This window comes from Gopherus flavomarginatus, chromosome 4 (assembly GCF_025201925.1).
Source record: "Gopherus flavomarginatus isolate rGopFla2 chromosome 4, rGopFla2.mat.asm, whole genome shotgun sequence".
Classification (NCBI taxonomy): Eukaryota; Metazoa; Chordata; order Testudines; family Testudinidae; genus Gopherus; species Gopherus flavomarginatus.
In genome coordinates this window covers 149,715,305-149,731,582 of record NC_066620.1, presented here as the reverse complement: position 1 = coordinate 149,731,582, position 16,278 = coordinate 149,715,305, and the positions used below count along the sequence as shown (strand labels likewise).

The window sequence follows — 16,278 nt, the reverse complement described above, 5'->3', positions numbered from 1 at the left end:
CCACATGGACACTCATCTCGAAGAATGTCAGTTACTGCACAAGGTGAGTAACCTCCTCTTCCTGAGAAATGTGTCCACTGTAACAAACTGAAGGCTAGGGCATGAAGGGATAGAGATCTGAGACTTAAACTTATCTTGACGGAGAAGTCCTTAAGACCAGCCTCCGACCCAGGGTAGGAGCCCTCTTCCTATCATAAGTCATCGGTGTCCTCAGCGCCAAAAAACCTGCAAAAAAAACCTGGCCATCCTCTTCACCCCATAGAGAGCAGACAAACACACAATGGTTGCCAACCAAATCGCTCTCATTGGTGTTGGCTGCACCACCGGGTATACTTCAGGCACTTCCAGCACGATCTGTATGGTGGCCACTGGTGGATCCCAGCGCTCTGGAGTTGAGCTAAGGGCTCTAAGCTGCCTGCCTCCACCATGGCATCATTGGCAGCTCCAAAGGAGACAACACCGGCAACCACTCCTATCTTTGGGCCACAGCCCAATGCTGCTAGCGCAATGGTGCTGAGACAAACTGCACCGGCTCAGCACACTGTACCCCCAGTGCAATCGGCACTTGCCCTCTAGCACCGAGGCTCTCGGCACCAGAAGAATTTGTTGGTTTCCTCAACTCCAGAGTCCCTTCTCCTAGACACCGATGTCTCACTGGGGTCAGCGGTACCACACCAACATTTATCTTTGATAGCGTCACAGTTCTCGAGCAATGAAAATGAGGTGTTGAAGGGGTATTCTCCCCTCACCATTCGTCCCCAATCAGGACACCTGTGGTTCCTGGATCCTGTGACCACGACCCTTGTATGCTCATGATATGCCACCATGGTACGACCACCCATGGATGGCAGCACCCATGCCCTATCCTGGTCAATGGCCATATTGGAATCCCTGGGGATCTTACAAAAGATACTACAGCAGGTGCCACAGCCCACATAGGGAAGATGCCAGATCCCCACCTCCACCTTCAGAGACTGTAGTGACCGAGACAGGGGATGAACCCATGGCAGAGCAGGAAGTGGACACTGCTCCTGACACCTCGCCAACCAAGAACAATTCATCCTCCTCACTGGATGAGGCTATTATGCCTCCAACTACAGCTGATGACTTTACCCACATCCAAGACTTACTCAAAAGAGTTGCCAATGAGCTCAAAATTGCTCTGGAGGAAGTGCCGGAAACTCAACATGAGCTAACGGATATTTTACAGACATCTTCCTTCTCCAAGATAGCCTGACTGATTGGCAATGCTGTCATGGAACCTGCCAAGACTGTGTGGCAAACTCCAGCCACCATACCTCCTACCTGCAAAAGAATGGACTGAAAATATTATGTTCCCTCGAAGGGATTGGAATTTCTATTCATACACCCAGCACCCAACTTGCTGGTACTGGAATTGGTCAACCAAAGGGGCAAACAACAGCACTGTCGATCCACTCCCTTCAATAAAGAGAATAAGAGGTTTGACCTATTCGGCCGCAAAGTATACTCTTCATCTACGCTTCAGCTCAGAGTGGCAAATTACACAGCACTACTTGCCAAATACGACTACAGGAACTATGGGAAATTTATGGTCTTTATTAACGAGATCCCAGAGGAAAAGAGGCAAAAATTTAAATCTTTGGTCTCTGAAGGACAGATGACAGCACGCACAAGCTCTACAGGCCTCACTAGATGCTGCTGACATAGCCGCCAGGTCCATTGCTACAGCTGTGGTCATGCTGGTGGTTTAACTCCTCAGCATTCCCACGGGAGATACAAAATATGGTCAAAGATCTCCCCTTCAATGGAGAAAAATTGTTTGCAGCCAAAACCACTGAGTACTGCACACAGTGAAGGACTCATGGGCCATTTTCCGGACCCTCGGCATTCATACACATGCTACAAGAAGGAGACAATACAGGTATAAACCATACCAGAGGAATAGATACCCAACATATACACAACAACACCAGGGGCCTTACGAACACCAACACCAACGACAGACAGAGACCACAATGACGACTCTCTCTGCCACCAGCAGCATCTCAATCTACTGCCTCTAATAAACAAATTTGAAGGCTTGGACAAGGGTCTGGAAGACCTCTCCCACATTCCAGCACTTACACCATCGATCCATCTATTTGGAGACAGTTTGGTCTCATTCTGCCTGAAATGGGCTGCCATCTCCATGAACAAATGGGCCTTAGAAGTCATCCAAATGGGCTTATACCATTCCTTTCCTATCAGTACTCCCGCATCCACCTCCCCTCCCCGTCCCTTTTCAGGGCCCCTCTCATGAACATTTGCTATGCCAAGAGGTAGATCATCTCCTTCAATTAGGGGCTGTGGAGACTGTTCCTGCACAACATGGGGGAATGGATTTCGCTCCCACTATTTTTTTTTTTTAACACAAAAGAAAAATGAGTATGGCGACCTATCCTCGATCTCAGGTGACTCAACAAGTTTGTGAGAAAGCAGCAGTTCAAGATGGTCACCTTAACAACAATAATACCAGTGTTGGAGCAGGGAGACTGGTTTTCAGCCCTCGACCTGCAGGATGCTTATTTTCATGTTATGATACACCCTGCCCACAGGCATTTTCTGAGATTTACTTTGGACACAGATGACTATCAATATAAGGTTTTACTTTTCGGCTGTCAACAGCGCCTCGCATTTTCGTAAAGATCCTCGTGGCAGTAACGGTGCATCTGAGAAAACATGGAATAATATTTCTTTACCTGGATGACTGTCTCACACTCAATCAGATGCCATTTGCTTTACCCAAAATATGATTGATTGCTTCCAGAGTCTGTCTACAAATAAACAGAAAGAAATCACAATAGAACCAGCTCAACAGTTAAAATTCATCAGCGCTTACTTCGACTCAGTGGCTACGAAGGCTTCACTTCCACAAGACAGATTCAACACCATAAAGACACTCATATTCACAGTGTGGAACAGGTCACAGCTCACACATGCCTACAACTATTGGGCCACATGGCAGCATGCACATTTGTGGTCAAACATGCATGCTTGCACATGCATTGCCTGCAAGGATGGCTAGCAACCATCCACAGACCAAACAAGCACAGGGTAAACATACGATTTAACAATGCCCCCCGAGGTCAAGGACTCACTAATCTTGTGGACTCAACCACACAACCTGTGCTTGGGAATCCCATTTACACAAGATCCACCATCACACATGATCACAACAGATGGCTCCTTCATTGAGTGGGGAGCACACATACAACATTGCACAGTTCAGGGATTATGGTCCACACCTGTGACAAGGCTACACATAAACCTGCTAGACCTTTGTGCCATCTGCAATGCTTTCGTCCACTTCTTACCATTCATAAGAAACCAAAACATAAGAGTAATGACCGATAACATCGCTTGTATGTTTTACGTAAACAGGCAAGGGAGAGCCCAACCACACTCGCTATGTACTAAGGTTATGAGACTCTGGAATTGGTGTATCCAACACAATATTCCTATCTCGGCTTCTTACCAGCCTGAATGCCAGAACACCACGGTAGACGAACTCAGCAGACGTTTTCCCCACGACCACGAATGGGAATTAAACAACGTGATACTGGAATGCATATTCCGAATATGGGGCCACCCACAAATAGATTTATTCACGACTGCCTGCAACACCAAATGTCTGAAATTCTACTCTAGAGCAGGTCTGGGGAAGCGATCGATGTGGGATGCGTTCCTGACCAGGTGTAACACAGACCTTCTCTATGCATTCCACCAATACCATTACTACCCAGAGTAATACAGACAATAAGGACCAACAAAGCCAGAGTCATGCTAATAGCCCCCACAAGGCCAAGACAAGTGTGATATCCGTATATAACATGGATGTTGGCAGGTGCCGCCATCACACGCCCTCTCTGGACAGGCCTGTCAACGCAACAAGAGGGCCAAATGTGACATCTGAACATAAAGATGCTACATTTGAAGACATGGCTCCTCTATGGTTTTCTAAAAATGAACTAAGGTGCTCTGAACAGGTCCAGAGGGTGCTTCTCCACGATAAAAAACATACTACATGTAGCACCCACCTAGATAAGTAGAAGAGATTTACAGCATGGTGCACTGCCAGACAAATCAATGTAACATCTGCATCTCTTCCATTGATATTAGACTGTCCTGGAATTAAAACAATCAGCTCTCTCTGTCAGCTCACTAAAGGTACACCTTGCGGCTATCACCACCTTTCACCAATGACACTACAGTCTTTGCTCACTCAATCACCAAGCGATTCCTCAGAGGCATCCAAACCATCTTACCAGCCCTCACTCAGAAACTGTTCGAACCCGTAGCAAACTGCTCCCTGCTGCACCTATCCATGAAAGTGGCATTCCTAATAGTGATCACATCAGCTAGATGTGTGGGAGAGATCAGGGAGCTCATGGCAGATCCACCACTTTGTTTAAAGATAAAGTCACGTTACGCACCCATTCTAAATTTCTCCCCAAAGTCCTTCCACATTAATCAACCTATACAGCTTCCAACTTTCTTTCCTAAACCACACGAGAACGTGTTCAAAGCCTCAGTGCACATCCTAGACATTAGAGCACTAGCTTTCTACTTGGACAGAACCAAACCAAAAAAGACGGTTACTCACCTTTGTAACTATTGTTCTTCAAGATATGTTGCTCATATCCATTCCAATTAGGTGTGCGCGCGCCACATGGATGTTCGTTGGAAGATTTTTACCTTAGCAACACTCGATGGGTCGGCTGGGTCGCCCCCTAGAGTGGCGCCACCATGGCGCCGGATATATACCCCTGCCGCGCCGGATATATACCCCTGCCGACCCAATAGCCCTTCAGTTCCTTCTTGCCGGCTACTCCAACAGAGGGGAAGGAGGGCGGGTTTGGAATGGATATGAGGAACACATCTCGAAGAACAACAGTTGCAAAGGTGAGTAACCGTCTTTTCTTCTTCGAGTGCTTGCTCATATCGATTCCAATTAAGTGACTCCCAAGCCTTACCTAGGTGGTGGGGTTGGAGTGAGATGTCACAGGACGTAGAACTGCTGATCCAAATGCCGCATCATCTCTGGACTGTTGAACCAATGCGTAATGTGATGCAAAGGTGTGGACCAAGGACCAGGTAGCTGCGCGACATATCTCCTGGATGGGTACATGAGCCAGGAAAGCGGCAGATGAAGCCTGAGTCCTGGTAGAATGAGCGGTAAGGTGACTCATCGGAACATGAGCCAAGTCATAGTAGGTGCAGATGCACAATGTCACCCAAGATGAAATCCTCTGGGAGGAGACAGGTAGGCCCTTCATTCGGTCTGCGACCGCGACGAAGAGTTGGGGTGTTTTACGGAAGGGCTTTGTTCGCTCGATATAAAATGCGAGCACCCTACGGACGTCTAGGGAGTGCAGTTGCTGCTCCCAGCATGATGAGTGTGGCATTGGGAAGAAGACCGAAAGGAAGATATCCTGGTTGATATGAAAGGCCAATACCACTTTAGGGAGGAAGGCTGGATGTGGTCACAACTGTACCTTGTCCTTATGAAACACTGTATACGAGGGGTCCACCGTGAGAGACTGAAGCTCTGAAACTCGTTTTGCTGATGTAATGGCTACGAGGAAGGTTGTCTTCCAGGACAGGCACAGCAGTGAGCAGGTTGCTAGCGGCTCGAAGGGAGCAGTCATAAGTTTGGCTAGAACTAGGTTGAGGTTCCAAGTTGGGGCGGGGTGGCGTACGTGTGGGTATAATCACTCCAAGCCCTTGAGGAACCTCGAAACTATGGGGTGAGAGAACACCAAGCAGCCGCTCTCCCCTGGGTGGAAGGTAGAGATGGCTGCCAAGTGCACCTTCAATGAAGATACCGCTAGGCCATGCTGTTTGAGAGACCAGAGGTAATCCAAGATGATAGGGACCGGTACCTTGATGGGAATAGCACTACGTTGGTCGCACCAGCAGGACAAGCGCTTCCACTTGGCCAAATATGATAACCTAGTGGAAGGTTTCCTACTACCCAGGAGCACTTGTTGCACCGAGGCAGAGCAACGTAACTCGGACTGGCTTAACCATGCAGTAACCATGCTGTGAGGTGAAGTGACTGCAGGTCTGGGTGGTGAAGTCTGCCGTGGTCCTGAGTTATGAGGTCCGGGCAAAGAGGTAGAAGGATTGGTTTGGCTATCGACAAGTCGAGCAACACGATGTACCAGTGTTGCCTTGGCCAGGCTGGAGCAATCATGATTAGGTGGGCTCTGTCTCTGCGAAGCTTGAGCAGGACCCTGTGAACCAGCAGGAATGGTGGGAAGGCGTAAAGCAGTTGTCTCGTCCACGGTATCAGAAATGCGTCTGAGATCGAGCCGTGGGAGAGACCTTGGAAGGAGCAGAACGTCTGGCATTTCCTGTTGTGGGAAGTGAAGAGCTCTATGTGGGGAAAGCCCCACTTCCGGAACACAGAATGGATAACATCCGGATGAATCCACCACTCGTGAGACAGGAAGGATCTGCTGAGTTGATCCGCTAGAGTGTTCTGAACCCCTGGGAGAAAAGACGCTACCAGGTCTATCGAGTGGGCTATGCAGAGGTCCCAGACCTGAATAGCTTCCTGACAAAGGGGGGAGGAACATGCTTCTCCCTGCTTGTTTATGTAAAACATGGCCGTTGTGTTGTCTGTGAACTCTGAGACACAATGGCCTTGTAAATGCCCTTGAAACGCCTGGCACGCAAGGCGGGCTGCTCTCAGCTCCCGCACAGATGTTCAAGGCCAGGTCCTGAGCTGACCAAAGGACTTGAGCGCGGAGATGTTCGAGGCGGGCACCCCAGCCGAGAGATGACGCGTCCGTTGTCAGGGTCATTGAAGGCTGAGGCAGATGGAATGGCATCCCTGCACAGACCAGGGAGGGCGTCAACCACCAGTCCAGGGAGCCTAGGATGCGCGGGGGGTTTGTGAGGATTGTGTCTATATACTGTCTCTGCCCAGGTGGTATACCGAGGAGAGCCAAGTTTGAAGGGTACAGAGACGTAGTCTGGAGTGTTTGGTCACGAACGTGCAGGCAGCCGTGTGACCCAGAAGGCTGAGACAAGTGTGAGCCGAAGTTGTCGGGAAGTTTTGTAGGCCTTGTATACTTGATGCCATTGCCTGAAACCGAGGCTGTGGTAAGCAGGCCCTGGCGAGATTGGAGTCCAGAACAGCCCCAGTGAAGTCTCTTTGTGTGGGAACCGGAGTGGATTTCTCTATGTTGATCATCAGGCCTTGTCGCTTGAATAGGTCCTTGACGATGCCCACATGACGGGTGACTTGGGTCTCGGAGGCCCCTCGAATGAGCCAGTTGTCGAGATACGGGAAGACGTGTATCCGACGACGATGGAGGGAGGTGGCGACTACAGCCATGCGTTTTGTGAATACTCTTGGGGCTGTAGAGAGGCCAAATGGAAGGACCGTAGATTGGAAATGTTGATGGTTGACCACAAACCGGAGGTACCGTCTGTGCGGAGGGTAAATGGCAATGTGAAAATACACATCCTTCATATTGAGGGCGGCATACCAGTCTCCCGGATCCAAGGATGGGATGATGGTTCCCAGGGATACCATGCAGAACTTCAACTTTATCATGAACTTGTTGAGTCCTCGCAGGTCTAGGATAAGTCTGAGACCTACCTTTGCCTTGGGGATTAGGAAATAGCGGGAATAGAACCACTTGCCCCTTGAATCCTTCAGTACCTCCTCTATAGCTCCCATGGCAAGGAGCGTCCGTACCTCTTGCAAGAGGAATTGCTCATGAGAGGGGTCCCTGAAGAGGGACAAGGATGGGGGATGTGAGGGGCGGGGGTGAAATAAACTGGAGGTGGTATCCGAATTGTACTGTGCATAGGACCCAATGATCCGAAGTTAGTTGGGTCCACGCAGGGAGGAAAAGGGAGAGGCGATTGTAAAAGGGAGGGAAAGGATCCTGGGAAACAACTGGTACGCCATCCTCGGGCATGCCTTCAGAAGTTTGGTTTGGGTCCCACGGGTGGTTTGGAGGGACCCTGATTCTGACCCCTTTGGGGTCCAGACTGCCGTTTGCAATTGCCTTGGCCGCGCCTTCTGCCAAAGTCCTGTCGTGGCGTAGGTGGGGGGTAAGGGCAGTGAGGCTGGGGGCGGAAGGATCTGAGCTGAGTCAGCAGTGTGTGCATCCCGAGCGAGCGCATGATCACCCTATTGGCCTTTAGGCTTTGCAGTCTAGGGTCAGTCTTTTCAGAAAATAGGCCTTGGCCATTGAAGGCCAAGTCCTGTATGGTATGTTGTAATTCAGGTGGAAGGCCTGACACCTGAAGCCATGCTATTTGCCTCATGGCGATTCCTGAAGCCAGAGTCCTGGCTGCGGAGTCGGCTGCGTCCAGCGAGGCCTGGAGAGACGTTCTCGCCGCCACCTTCCCTTCCTCCAAAAGGGCAGCAAACTCTTGGCGGGAGTCTTGGGCAACTAACTCCGTGAATTTTCCAACCGCCGCCCAGGTGTTATAGTTGTACTGGCTAAACAGGGCTTGCTGGTTTGCCACCCTGAGTTGGAGCCCCCCATCAGAGTATACTTTGCGGCCCAATAAGTCCATGCGCCTAGCCTCCTTTGATTTTGGAGCAGGAGCTTGCTGGCCATGGCACTCCCTTTCGTTGACTGCACGAGAAGGGAGCAGGGTGCACGTACAGGTATTCGTACCCCTTAGAGGGCACCATGTACTCTTGCTCAACTCCCCTGGCCGTGGGCGGAATAGAGGCTGGAGACTGCCAGATGGTATCGGCATTTGCCTGGATCGTACGAATGAATGGCAAGGCCACTCTTGTGGGGGTGTCAGCTGACAAAATATCCACCACAGGGTCCTCTATCTCTGGGACCTCCTCCACCTGAAGATTCATATTCAGGGCCACGCGTCTCAGGAGGTCCTGATGTGCCCGCAGGTCAATTGGAGGAGGGCCCGAGGAGGATGTCCCCGCCACCGCTTCATCTGGAGAGGAGGAAGAGGAAAGGCCAGGGACAAGAGGGTCCTGCGTGGGCTCCTGTTCTTGGGTGACGTCAGGCTCAGGTGGGACCTGAGAGTCTGTTGACTGAATGGGAGTTTCCTCCGTACCCGCAGGAGGGGGGCAGCTGACAGTCACCTCTGGCACCCGGTGTTCTGATGGTACGGAGCGTGATGGCACTGGAGGCACACTTTGGGCTTGGTGATATGCCCAAGGTGTCCAGAATGACCACTGATGAGATCCTTGTTCTTGGGCCTGAGTCTCCTGGAAGACTTGGCTGGGCACATCTGAGTCACGGTCCCATGCATAGGAAGCACTGTCCACGTGAGATGACACAGATGTATGTCGAAACGGCCACGGAGGAGCTGAAAAGCCTTGGGAAGGTTCTCCATCTCTAAACAATCTCTCTCTGTGTGGCACCGGAGAGCAGTACTGGGCGCCATACCGGTACCAGGAATGAGACTGGGACCTACGACTGGAGTGGTGCTGGGAGGTCGACCGGGATCTCGAAGCTCGACATCTGGAACTGCTGCGAGAGACGTGGTGCCGGGAACGGTGCCAGGAGCTGGATCGGTGCCGAAAGTACCGGGCTGGCAAATGGGACACTGAACAGTGCCGCGAGTGCGACCAGTACCAAGATGGAGAGCGGCATCAGGACTGGGATCGACGACGGGACCGAGAGCGCCGGTGGGACCGCGATCGTGATCGGTGCCTCTCGGCGGTGCCGACAGAGGATGGTCTCTCAGCAGGGCAGCTTGCCAATCGATTGTATAACCCGCACCGGCGGTGCCGGGGTTTGATGCAGCGCAGACTCCGTCAGCGTGATCAGCTCCCTCGCTATGGAAAAGGTCTTCGGCCTGGAGGGAATAGTGAGCTCAACCACGGCGTGCGCCGAGGAGCTTTCAGGCACTGGACTCGATGGCCCTTGCGGGACTGGAATCGACGGTGCTGAAGCTGGCGGTTCCGCAGCAGGTGTCGGTGCCAGGTGGTCCGACTTAGGCGGGTGCGCCAACTGTGGTGCAGGCGGCACGGAAGCAGCAGAAGTCTTATGTTTCTTAACCTGTGGGGAGAGGGAATGGTGCCGAGCAGACATCTGTGCCGGCGATGGTCGGTGCTGAGAGGTGTTAGCGGTACTGGTGCGATCTGGCGCCGAAGAAGTGCTGCTCCCTGATGCGGACTGTCCGGCGCTCGGTGCCGAGGGTGGAGGAGTAAGAGCTGCCTCCATCAGGAGCTGTTTGAGACAAAAGTCTCGCTCTTTCTTCATCCTGGGCTTAAAGGCCTTACAGATTCGGCACTTATCCGAGAGATGGGATCTCCCATTGGCATTGGCTTGTGGCAGGCTGAGCACGGTTTGAAGCCCGGTGAACCAGGCATGGGCCTCGGTACTGGGTGCGGGGAAGGGGCTAATCCTCAAACCCCTCTCAACTATAAACAGTAACTATATTATAGAACGAATAAAACTAACTACAACTATAGAAATTATAACTATATACACAAGAATTAGTAAGAGAACTACGAGTAGCTAGGGAAGTGGAGATCAGCTAAGCCGCGCTCCATTGTTCCAACGACCGACATGGGCGGTAAGAAGGAACTGAAGGGCCATTGGGTCAGCAGGGGTATATATCCGACGCCATGGCGGCGCCACTCTAGGGAGCGACCCGGCCGACCCACCGAGTGTTGCTAAGGTAAAAATCTTCCGACGAACGTGCACGCGGTGCTTGCACACCTAATTGGAATCGATATGAGCAAGCACTCGAAGAACTCTTTATACCCATCACAGAACTCTCTAAGGGTATTTCCGTATCTGGATGCATTCACCTGTGCTATCAGTTAAAAAGCACACAACCTTTCGTGGGATCAAGATGCACTCTACTAGATCTATATCAGCATCAGCATCAGTATCGTTCCTAAACAATGTTCCACTTACAAACATATGCAGAGCCGCTGCTTGGGCCTCCGAACACACCTTTGCCAAACATTGTGCAATCATGCAAGGCCCTAGGGCGGAAACTAGGCTGGGCTGAGCAGTATTATCAGCAATTATCCTACCAACTCTGAAGTGCCTACCATCCTAGGAGGTCACTGCTCTACAGTCACCTGCAGTGGCGCACTCACAGGGACATCTCTCTCAAAGAAGAGAAGGTTACTTACCTTGTGCAGTAACTGAGTTTCTTTGAGAAGTGTCCCCTTGTAGGTGCTCCACTAATGCTCCTCCTCTCTCTTTGGAGTTTAAAGCAGATTCTGCGGTAGCGAAGGAACTGAGGAGTTTGGGTCATGCATGTGCTAGATGAAGCACCAACATCATGCGAGGCAGGAACTGCGCGTGCGTGATCCATATGAGCAGTGCTGCAAAATTCTCCAAGCAAAGGCACAGGGCCTCACCATCACCTGGAGTGGGGCACCCACAGGGGTACACATCTTGAAGAACTTCAGTTACTGCACAAGGTGAGTAACCTCACACTGATTCAAACAGGCTTGTTGCTCTGCCACATCCTATACTTTTGGGAAGAGAAGTGTTTGCCACAAGTAGCAAAATTACCACCATAGTAAATTCAACAACATAGATAGTATTGCAGCAATTCACTTTTTCAGTAATTGGTGTTGAGTATACTCTAGCAGTCGGAGAAGGAACTGGGAATCAGTAATAACAACAATTATTGGCTTTTACATAGCACTTTACAAATGGAAGTAAGTATCATCTCCATTTTACAGACGGGGAAACCGAGGCACAGAGAGGTGACATGACTTGCCCAGTCACCTAGCAGGCCAGTGGCAGAGCTGGGAATAGAACACACGTCTCTTTAGTCCTAGTCTAGTGCTCTATCCACTAGGCCATACTGCTTCCAGAGAGCTGCATTTCATTCCTAGTTCTACTGGTGTCTTATCTTCTGTGACCATGAGCATGTCACTTAAGCCAGCATCTTTAAAGTTGTGTGCTTAATGGTAGGTACCTAAATCCATATTTTAGGCAGATAAAGTGCCTTCCTTTACCGTGATTGTTGTAGTTGCTCTGTCCCTCTGAAAAGGTCACTTAAGTGCCTTCCTGTAGGCGTGCAAATTAAAAGACTAGCCATAACCATTCTAGTAAACTGAAATATGACAATCTGCATACTACTACTGCTTCCTCACAAGGAGTTAAGGGTTAATCTATAAAGTACTTTAAGATCTGCAGATGAACTCTGTGAGTGTAAAAAGTTTACAAGATTAGAGGAAATAAAGAAACCTCATGTGACAGAAAAGCTGAGAGATAGGGCTGGTGGTTTGCCTTTGTAATTTGACTTGTGTGTCTCAGTACTTCTAAGGTTAGTAAAATATACTTTGGCAAATCAAACTCCATAGTGAAGCAGCGGTGAATAGAGCTAGCTAAGCTGTAGGGCAGCTCTGGCTAAGAAAGGGTTACTTACTGTAACAGTAACTTGCTGTAACTAACCTAACACATTTTCATGTTGTAATAAAATGCTAAATTAGCTTCTGGAAATAATTACTGTAAATTATTCTAGTGATACAACTAACCTACCGCCTGTTTTGTTTATGATTCATGTTGCAGATGGAGCAAAATCCGTGGTTAGGGTTTGGCGCTATAGCTATTGCTGTACTATGTTCAGGATTTGCAGGTAAAACATTTCTGTATGCAGTTTGTTTTAAAAGAACAGGCCAGGACCTTTCATCATGGGGCAAACTAAAACATCTCTTATCTCTTATATTACTTAATTTAACTATACTTGTTGATTTACAAGACTGTTTGAGAGTTAAGGAAGGACTTCATCCCCTTCTGCACACATTTTCCTTCTATTTCCTGTGGTCGTAACACTGGATTTGTGACATCACAATATTTAAATTTCAAAATATAGTGATGTTACAAACCCATGGTTTTGAGTTCAAGGCTGGCTTAGACAGGAGAGGCAGGCCTGTGAGAGGAAGAGCCCTTCTTCAAATATAAATATCTATAGTCACACTAAAGGAAGACTAGAAAGTGATTTGCTTAGTACAGGTTTTTTAAATAAAAACTCCTCCTTTTCCAAGTTTGCTTTGGTGTGAAAGCTCCCTTACGATTTAGAACAGAAGACACACATTCTTCCATGTGTGGAATGGAACTCATTTCAATTTTTGTGCTGGTTCCGCCTCTGGAATAAACCCTTCCCTAATCCTGTGGTTGCAGCTGTAAGTCAATGAGATGCAGAAGGATCAGGTGTAATTTTAGATGGTCAGAGGAGAAGCAGGAAACATAGGCGAAATTCTCTTAAAAATAGTCTTTCCTTTTTGTTGCCTTTTATCCTTTCACCACTGCAGGAGCCAGAGAACTGGGAACAAGTGGGTTGCAGTTAAAGGATAATTGCAGTTGTGTTTTCTACTGCATAAGAATTAAAAAATGGTTTACAGGGTTCAGAAGGAATGCTTTCCGACTGTAAACTTAGAGCTGGCGGAGTCAATTGTTGCAAATCATACTAGGGTTTTTTTGTTTTTTTTCAGTTGAATAATTGGTCATGAACCAACAGTTATCACTTCCAACCATTTCTAGTTCTCACCACATAAAACTTCCTGTGAGGCACCTCTGGTTGTCACATGTGCTTATTGTTCTATTCATAGAAAACAAATTCCTTTTGAAAAAAGATCTTCGCAAAAGCAGCCTCATTTATAATACAGATCTCCCCCCGAAAGTGCCTATCTAGGGCTCTAGCAGCCGGTTCCAAAGGGTTAAAAATACAAATAAAAAATAAATTCAGCAGCTGTTCCTTAGCCTGAAACCAAAATGCTTTAATCAAGCCTTAATCAAGCCCAGCCAGCATCTCCTTCTCCACCTACCCCAGCCATTACCATGCCATGCCATTCCCTCCCCAGCAGCCTGTGTAAATAGGTGCGCCTTGGCAGCCTACCCTGAAGGTCAACAAATTCAAACCATTTAGGACCGGAGTGGGGAGGTTCAGAGTTGAGGATCCCTCTCTTCTGTAGCAAGAGGACACCAGGATGAGGTACCTCCCCTGACCACAATTATTGCAGTGTAGCATAGGGAAAGATATGGGCAGATCTAAAGCCATTTTGGACTTTTAAAGGTTCAAAACAACATTAAGTTCCACTCAGAAACCAATATGCAGTCTCTGTAGATCCCAGTGCATTGGTATCATGTACTGCCAGTGAAAATAACCACTTAATGAGCTAGCTGATACATTTTGCATTAGCTTCAGTTTCAGGGCTGACCATGTAGTGTGCATTGCGCTTGTCTAGCAAAGTCCACATCTGAAAAACAAGTGGCATCTCCTAGCCATATGAAGATGGAACAAAGCTTTCTTTGAAACTATTGCTATTGTGATAATAGCTGGGAATCCAGTGGGCCTGTCAAAATGGTTTTGTCCAATGTAAATTGACAGAATACTGTTGAATAATTCCAATCTATATTAAGAATATCTTCTCCTGAGTGCTGTCCACTCCATCACACCCAGCAATATCGCCCAGTTGATTTGTGCTTTTTGTGTGCATTCAGATGTTTTGTAGTAAATCTCAAGTATTACATCATTGGTCTGGAAAGCAGCTGCAGACAGTTGTGTTCTTCCGAGATGGTAACATGGGTCATGTTGACATCAAAAGCAACTTGTTGAGCAGTTGATTAAAAAATGAGTCATACTTAGTTTTCCAACTGGCTGCAATGAATTATGTCACAGTGGGAGAAAAGTAGAACAATGAGGCCACTGTGAATTTAACTACTACTATATCAATCACAGACTTTGGGTTTTTTGCTCTGCTCTTACAGAATATACCTCTGCAATGATGTCAAATTTTCCTGTTTAATTTTTTGTATTTACACACACGCAGTTATAAATCTGCTCTGTAGCCTCTGTATGTCTTATATATACTTGCTATGTTTTTTATAGTTTTTTAATTTCCGATGGTCTTAAACACTAATTATATTCTTCATCAGTAAACTAGTAGTGTGGCTCTGATTCTTAGAGAAGCTAAACTGCTCTAGCTCCCACTGACTTCAGGTGGTGGTGTAGATGTCTAGCACTGGTGATAGTTATGCCCCTAATTTCTGTTATACAAGCACTTCCTCCTCTTCCCAGTTCTCTCCATTTACCCATCCCATCCTGGTTCAGTGGTGATGTGAAGGCAGCAGCTAGGAATAAAGAGAATAGAAAAGGGAAAGAGAGAGCAGTCAGGATAAATTAGAAGTTCTGAAGCAAAATTGATATGGGAAGCTAAAGACATAAAAATGCATGGCTCTCAGGACAATAACAAATTTTATCCACTATATCATGAGTAAAAGAAATCTGACAGAGGTATAGCCCATTACTAGGTAAAGATGCTAAAAATGTTAATGCAGCAAAAGCACAAGTGTTCAATAAATATTTCTGTTCTGTATTTGGAAAACAGTAGGATAATGTACTTGCATCATGGATTATGAAATACTTTCCAAACTATTAGTAACTAAGGAGCATGTTAGACAACATCTATGAGGGATAAACATTTTAAAATGAGCAGACCTGGATAACTTGAACGAGTTGGTTGAAGAGCTCTCCAGCCCATTGATGTTAATTTTCAATTAATCTTGGAATACAAAGGAAATTTCACAAGACTGGAAGAGTTCTGTTGTGCCAATATTCAAAAAAGGGCATGTGGGGTGAACTGGGTAAACAGGTTGGTTAGCCTGCCATCAATCCCAGTCATAATTATGGAAAAACTGATAGCTGAGGAGGACTGGGCAGTCACACAGAGTGATCTGTTTCAGAGTAGCTGCTGTGTTAGTCTGTATCCGCAAAAAGAACAGGAGTACTTCTGTTCTTTTTACAGAGTGATCTGGATTTCTTGGTCAGCTGGGCCCTCTAAAACAAAATGCACTTGAATACAGCCAAATGCAAATTATACATCGAGGAATGCAGGCGAGACCTACAGAATAGGGGCCTGGATGCTGGAAAGCAGTGGCACTGAAAAAAATTTAGGGATCATAGTGGACAGGTAACTCAACACAAGCTCCCAGTGTGAAAGTTGTATCCACTACAAACGAGAGTAGTGAGGTGATTTTTACCTCTGTATACAGCACTAAAGTACAGTTCTGGGGTCTACATTTTAAAAAGCATGTTCAGTAATAGAGAGGGTGCAGAAGAGAGCCACAAAAATTATTCAAGGGCTGGAGTAAATGCTTTATGGTGAGCTCTTTACGTGTCTCAATCTGTTTACTTTAGCTGAAAGAAGATTGAGGTGACTTGATTACAGTGTGTAAGTACCTTCATGGAGAGACAATAGTGGGTACTAAAGGGCTCTTAGATCAAGAGGGAAAGGCGTAACGAGAACCAATGGCTATAAGCTAAGATGCGACA

At 47.7% G+C, this 16,278-nt stretch overlaps 2 protein-coding genes across 2 annotated transcripts in view; both read left to right on the top strand.

Moving 5' to 3' along the window:
* ORC3 (origin recognition complex subunit 3) overlaps window positions 1–16,278 on the top strand; it is a 260,786-nt gene that overhangs the window by 87,557 nt on the left and 156,951 nt on the right. The window lies entirely within an intron of this gene.
* Window positions 1–16,278, top strand: part of SLC35A1 (solute carrier family 35 member A1) — a 39,082-nt gene that overhangs the window by 19,673 nt on the left and 3,131 nt on the right. Inside the window, exon 5 of the mRNA XM_050950172.1 lies at window positions 12,516–12,582. Coding sequence (XP_050806129.1) covers window positions 12,516–12,582 — 67 coding nt within the window. The remainder of the gene's footprint in view (window positions 1–12,515; window positions 12,583–16,278) is intronic.